Here is a 5425-nt window from a genome sequence, read left to right on the forward strand (position 1 = left end):
CCATATTTTATGAAATGGATAACAGGTCACGTGTGCTAGAACATTTTATTAGGTTTGTTAACCATTATGTCACTCGGTTAGCTTCCATTAATTTTACCAAAAAGTTAGTCATTTTATTTTGTGTCGTATATGTCTAGGGCTATATTATATATGCTCGCAAGCTCGTGAGAAATTTGTTTAAAAGAAAAAAATAGTGCAGAAGAATAATTAATTGCCATAAATTGAACACTCTGGGCTCTTTACAAAAGATTTTGATCTGTCGTCTGTTTGCCCTTTTATAAAATTCTTGGATTCCACTATTTAATCATCATCATATATATGTTTAGTTTCGATAATTTCATTCGGTATATTTTCTCATTTCCCAACATATTTAAGCGCGTGGATCCTCATAAACAAATCATTTATACTCTTCTTCCTTTTTCTTTTTGCTCTCTCTCTCTCTCTCTACTCCTCTCCATCTCTCTCTCTTCTCCTCTCCATCTCTCTCTCAGTACAGACGCTCCGGAGAAAGTTCACTGACAAATCTCCTCTCTTCGGTTTCTTCCTTCGTCTTCAAGGCTCTCTTATTCTTGCCTCTTTTCTGGCCTTTGGTTTTCTGGGGGCACTCCATGTAAACTCTGATCGGCTTCTTTCGTGTTAGTTCTCTCAAGATCTTGCTGAAAAATAAAACTCCATCGTTCGAGAAAAGAGTAACCCTTTGAAGATTTCTCTCAAGTCTTGCTAGGTTTTTCATCGGCTCATCATATCCCGGTCTGAAAGAAAACAAGTTATGCATACACATCGGTAGGATCACTCTTGTTGCAGCAATCTTTCTGTCTGCCGTTCATTGGGTGATTTGAATGTGAATGCTGTCTTTTTGCCGACCGATTCTCTTTGTGAAGTACACATAATTCAAGCTCAGGCAAGTTCATATACTCATATAAAACCAGCAGCTAATTGCTACCGGTAAGCCAACTTTCGAAAATCATGAGTTTTTCGACGTGGATTTGAAGGGGAAAAGAGTGATCTCTTTCGTCTACGGGAATTCAAGAAGAGTGGATGTGGGTATGATGGCAGGTTTTGAGCCAAACCCAAACTCTCGCTACTTCCACCAACTCTTGAGACCTGAACTGCACCTTCAGAGACCCTCCTCGATCCCTCCACAACACTCTGATCCCAAAGACTCGCCGCAAAAAGACGCCAAGTCTGCTGACAATGAGGGCGGCACCAATAGCGGCTCCGGCGGCTCCACGCGCCGCCCTAGAGGCCGCCCTCCCGGCTCCAAGAACAAGGCGAAGCCTCCGATCATCGTCACGCGCGACAGTCCAAACGCCCTCCGGTCGCATGTCCTTGAAGTTTCTTCAGGTTCGGACATCGTTGAGAGCGTGACTAATTATGCCCGCCAGAGGGGGAGAGGCATCTGCGTGCTCAGTGGCGGAGGGACTGTAGCAAATGTCACTCTACGGCAGCCGGCAGCCCCCACCGGGAGCGTGGTGACGCTGCACGGGAGGTTTGAGATACTATCCCTCACCGGAACGGTGCTACCGCCCCCCGCGCCCCCTGGAGCGGGCGGGTTGTCGATATTCTTGTCGGGCGGCCAGGGGCAGGTAGTGGGAGGGAGCGTGGTGGGGCGGCTGGTGGCATCCGGTCCGGTGGTTTTGATGGCTGCATCCTTCGCTAACGCCGTTTTTGAGAGGTTGCCGATCGAAGAAGATGATGGGGCCGTCCAAGTCCAACAGACGGCGTCTCAGTCATCAGGTGTCACCGGAGGTGGACAGGCGGGCGATGGGAATGGAGCAGGTGGTGGTGGTGGCATCGGAGGCGTAGCCAGTGGCAGTGTTCCAGTGTTTAATGTGGGAAACTTCCCATTTTCAGGTGATCAGTTGTTTGGATGGGGAGGAAATGCTGCTAGGCCTCCATTTTAGCTTGAATTATTTTTGAGCTGTATCAAGGGCTGACCTTGATGAGGTTGTTGGCAGCTAGTGTTATAACTATAATTTATCAATGATTATTAGTGTGACATGGAGTAAATTATGAAATTAGGTCTTCTCTCTCCTAATGCTCCATGAAGGAGAATATAGGAGGAGAGTTGAGGGGAAAAACAAGAATTCATTTCTTGGAGAAGGCCTTGCAATTATAAGATGAAGAAATTGGAGAGAACCCCACTGCTGATTCTGGAGAGATTAATCTTCACTCTCGGGGTAAGTTCATCTGCAGACTCGTTAACCCATCTGTGGGCCTTTCTCTTCATGTTTTATTTACACTTTTTCGCCTTCTGACCATCCTTTTGAAGGAGTTGAAATGATTTTGCTAGCTGTGAATGTAAAAGCTGATATCAAGATATGCAAATTTTCTAGGTTACATGATAGTTTTCCTACCTGCTTGTGCAGTACTTGGTTTGCCTGACATCGAGAATGCTTTTATTTGGTATTGTAATTAGTGAACAAGGATAGACATGAGCATCGGTAAGCGAGATGAGCTCTATATAATGTGGAGTTTTTCGTCTTCAGTAACATTCTGTTGATTTTATGATTGGAAGTATTTTATCCCGAGCATAGATACAAATAGCAAGTTGCTTTCGTGGTGCTTAAATATTATAATATCACCTTTGATTTGGCGGCTCTGGTTAATTTTTTTATTAGTAAATAAGCTGCAGAAATAGACTATAAGTTCGTTTCTCATCTCTTATATTAGAGATAAGACAAAGCCTTAGTTCTGATTGTTAGAAAAGATTATGGGAACTTCAAATACTATCCAAAACTCCTGATAAATTGTAGGTTGACTGGCTTACAAACGCTGCATAATATGAAGGTTAATTGTATGAATTCTGAGAAGAAAGTTCTCTTTGTCAGCTACAAAATGAAGTTGAGGGGTTTTAGGAAGCATTGAAACTCACTCCATTAAGCGCAATCTTGAAAAAGTAGATCAAGCTTGATTTGCTAATTGAGGTGGTGCAATCTAAACGGATGATTAATGAACGAGTGAGACGTGCTCCCAACAAAGAGACTTATCACATCGCTCAGTAAACTACTATAAAACTGCCTTTTGGGATTATTGTTGCATGAAAGGGGCCAAAGATGGAAGTAAGTCCTTTTCCAAGCCTAATTAAACTTTGCATTTCAACGGTCTAGATGAATACTCCGATTTCTGATGTGAAACGAAAGAGCACTCCACCTTTTTCAATTGCATCTTGAGTTGTGAAACTGAGGAAATTTGCTTTGAGAGACGTGGTGGAATTTATTGCTTTGAAAATTGAAAAGGGTGGGAAGGGAAGAATGACTAAAAAATGCAACTTCTTGGGAATTGCATGAACTATGGTTGGTCAGTCCATCTTTACTTTGGCTAGTTCTAGAAATGCATGGTCTCGTATCGTGAGATATACTCCTCTATATTGACGAAAAGTGGAGGGATAGGTCTTGGTCTTGCCTGTTTTGTGGCCTTTCATCTTTCTTTTGATCTCTTTTCTTTTATCTTGCTACTGGCTTGGAAGTTCGTCAAGTTGAAATGCAATCCCTTGCTCTCTATGCCCATAGACGACTAGAAGATGAATAAGATCTTCTTATAGGGTTGGTTCCAAGTAATTTCACCTGACACAAAAGTTATGAAGCATATTAGGGGTTATTAGTTCCAAGATGTTTGTCTGCTTGTCTGCGCATGCATGCTCTCTCTCTCTCTCTCTCTCTCTCATAAAATTACCCAGTCAAGTACATGCCCTTTTCCTGGAAGCAACATGGTACGTCAGATTGACAATGATGGTTTGAGAAGGTTTTTGAATGAGCCGGACTTTCGTAGGGTTACCAGAGGAGTTGCAGACCGGACAATGACTCGCAAGTTGGAACCAAGTTTTTTTTTTTTTTTTTTCCTCCTCCAAATAACCTTTCGATCTCGTTGGATACAGTTTTTTGAAACGAAAATCAAATCAAATCGATCAACACTAACTGATAAAGGAAAGGAAAACAGGAAATCGACGCACTCATGTGCTCATAATAATAGAGTACAGGCATAAACCTGAAGCTTACTTTTTTGGAGGGACAATGAGCTGTACTTGTTACACTGTACCTGTTATGGTGCAACCACAATTCAGCTCTAACTCCTTTGTCCTGGAAAGACTTACAAGTTTCTGAAATTTTCAAACATGTTAGTTAACCTTCGGGTCCGGGATTCTCCTAGAAATTCAAGTGAGCTTAATTGTCTTGGGTAATTGGAATGATTTTGCTTGTAGCTGCTGATTTTTTTGTTCAATGACATCGAATTGCTCCGAGGAGTTCGAAACTACCAGCAATTTTATCACACAAAAAATTGCCATGCGAGATGATTTATTTGTTTCCCTGTGCGCTTGGAATGTTTGTTTTCTAGCTTATAGGGCTTAAATAAGATTCCAGGAACATAGGTTATATGAAGGGCATGTTTGATAACGAGCAACTATCTATTTCAGACATACTCTAATTCCAGTCCAAGTCTAATTTGTCTACAAACAAGTAACAAAATTAAATAATGTGTTAGTGTCGACAAAAGGGAAGAATATAAAAAACAAGGATTTATACTATAGTGCTTCTCAATGTTAATCTTAAAGGGACAGTTTTTTCTTTTTTCTTTTTGCTAAAAATCTTAAAGGGACAATTGTTAAATCTTATAGGGATTTTAACAATTGAGGGTGTTTCTTATCTTAATGCTTCATTAGCTGGGTCTAAAGTTTGAGTCAAATGAAGATGATCCGATAGAACAAGACGATAAACATAATTAGCTCATTTGAAAGGTTAAGTACTCGAAAAATCGGTGCGTCATCATTCACCATCGAAGAATCACAAGATGAATGTAGATATTAATCTCATACATGTTGATGACTTACTGCTAACTATGCAAGTGGCAACGCGGTGCTACTACGTATCCCCTCTCCCAAAAAAGAGGAGGAAAATTCAATGGCGACACTGGTAGTTGGAATGACACGTGAACTGCTATGTATGGCGTCCCGCAAAGCGATGCTGGCGATTGAACTCGTCATTGCACACGAGAGGGCTGTACATGGCAGCGCAGATCAAATCTTTGTACACCTTCTGTCCAATTGCAGTCGTTCCACGCCGCAATTTCAACGGATTCAATAGCTTGTTTAATCTTCTTACCCATTTGTTCAAAAAGTATTATTATACCGAAGGTCGTAGAAAAAATGTCACGAGTCCATGTTTGTGGCTACCAAAGTCAATTGTATGAACAGCAATTGAAAGGACAACGCCATGCATAAACCACACGGCAGGAGCAGCAATTTCGCAGCAGAGTGAGTCAACCCTCAACAACCCATCGCGGATCCTTTTTTCTTCCGTCATACATACTCTGAGCCGCCAATCTTCGACAAGCGGACGGAAAATGTGAATTGACTTCGCGTCGTTCTCGCATTGCCTGATGTTCTTATTAACGTGTTATACTTTGGATCTCTACGTCTTGATAAAGC

The 5425-nt window shown here is 41.7% G+C and overlaps 1 protein-coding gene across 2 annotated transcripts; it reads left to right on the forward strand.

The window, feature by feature from the left end:
* Positions 1-429: 429 nt before the first annotated feature.
* Positions 430-2508, forward strand: LOC104450351 (AT-hook motif nuclear-localized protein 25). 2 transcript variants are annotated; one of them, XM_010064871.3, is made up of 2 exons: positions 430-1854; positions 2023-2508. In XM_010064871.3, the coding sequence occupies exons 1-2, from the start codon at positions 1047-1049 to the stop codon at positions 2046-2048; spliced, it is 834 nt and encodes a 277-aa protein (XP_010063173.1). In that variant the 5' UTR covers positions 430-1046; the 3' UTR covers positions 2049-2508. The 2 variants fall into 2 exon arrangements, with proteins under 2 accessions (XP_010063173.1, XP_010063174.1); XM_010064872.3 differs by having other exon boundaries at positions 430-2508.
* Positions 2509-5425: the final 2917 nt, after the last annotated feature.

Source organism: Eucalyptus grandis, chromosome 6 (assembly GCF_016545825.1).
Source record: "Eucalyptus grandis isolate ANBG69807.140 chromosome 6, ASM1654582v1, whole genome shotgun sequence".
In the NCBI taxonomy this organism is placed as follows: domain Eukaryota; kingdom Viridiplantae; phylum Streptophyta; class Magnoliopsida; order Myrtales; family Myrtaceae; genus Eucalyptus; species Eucalyptus grandis.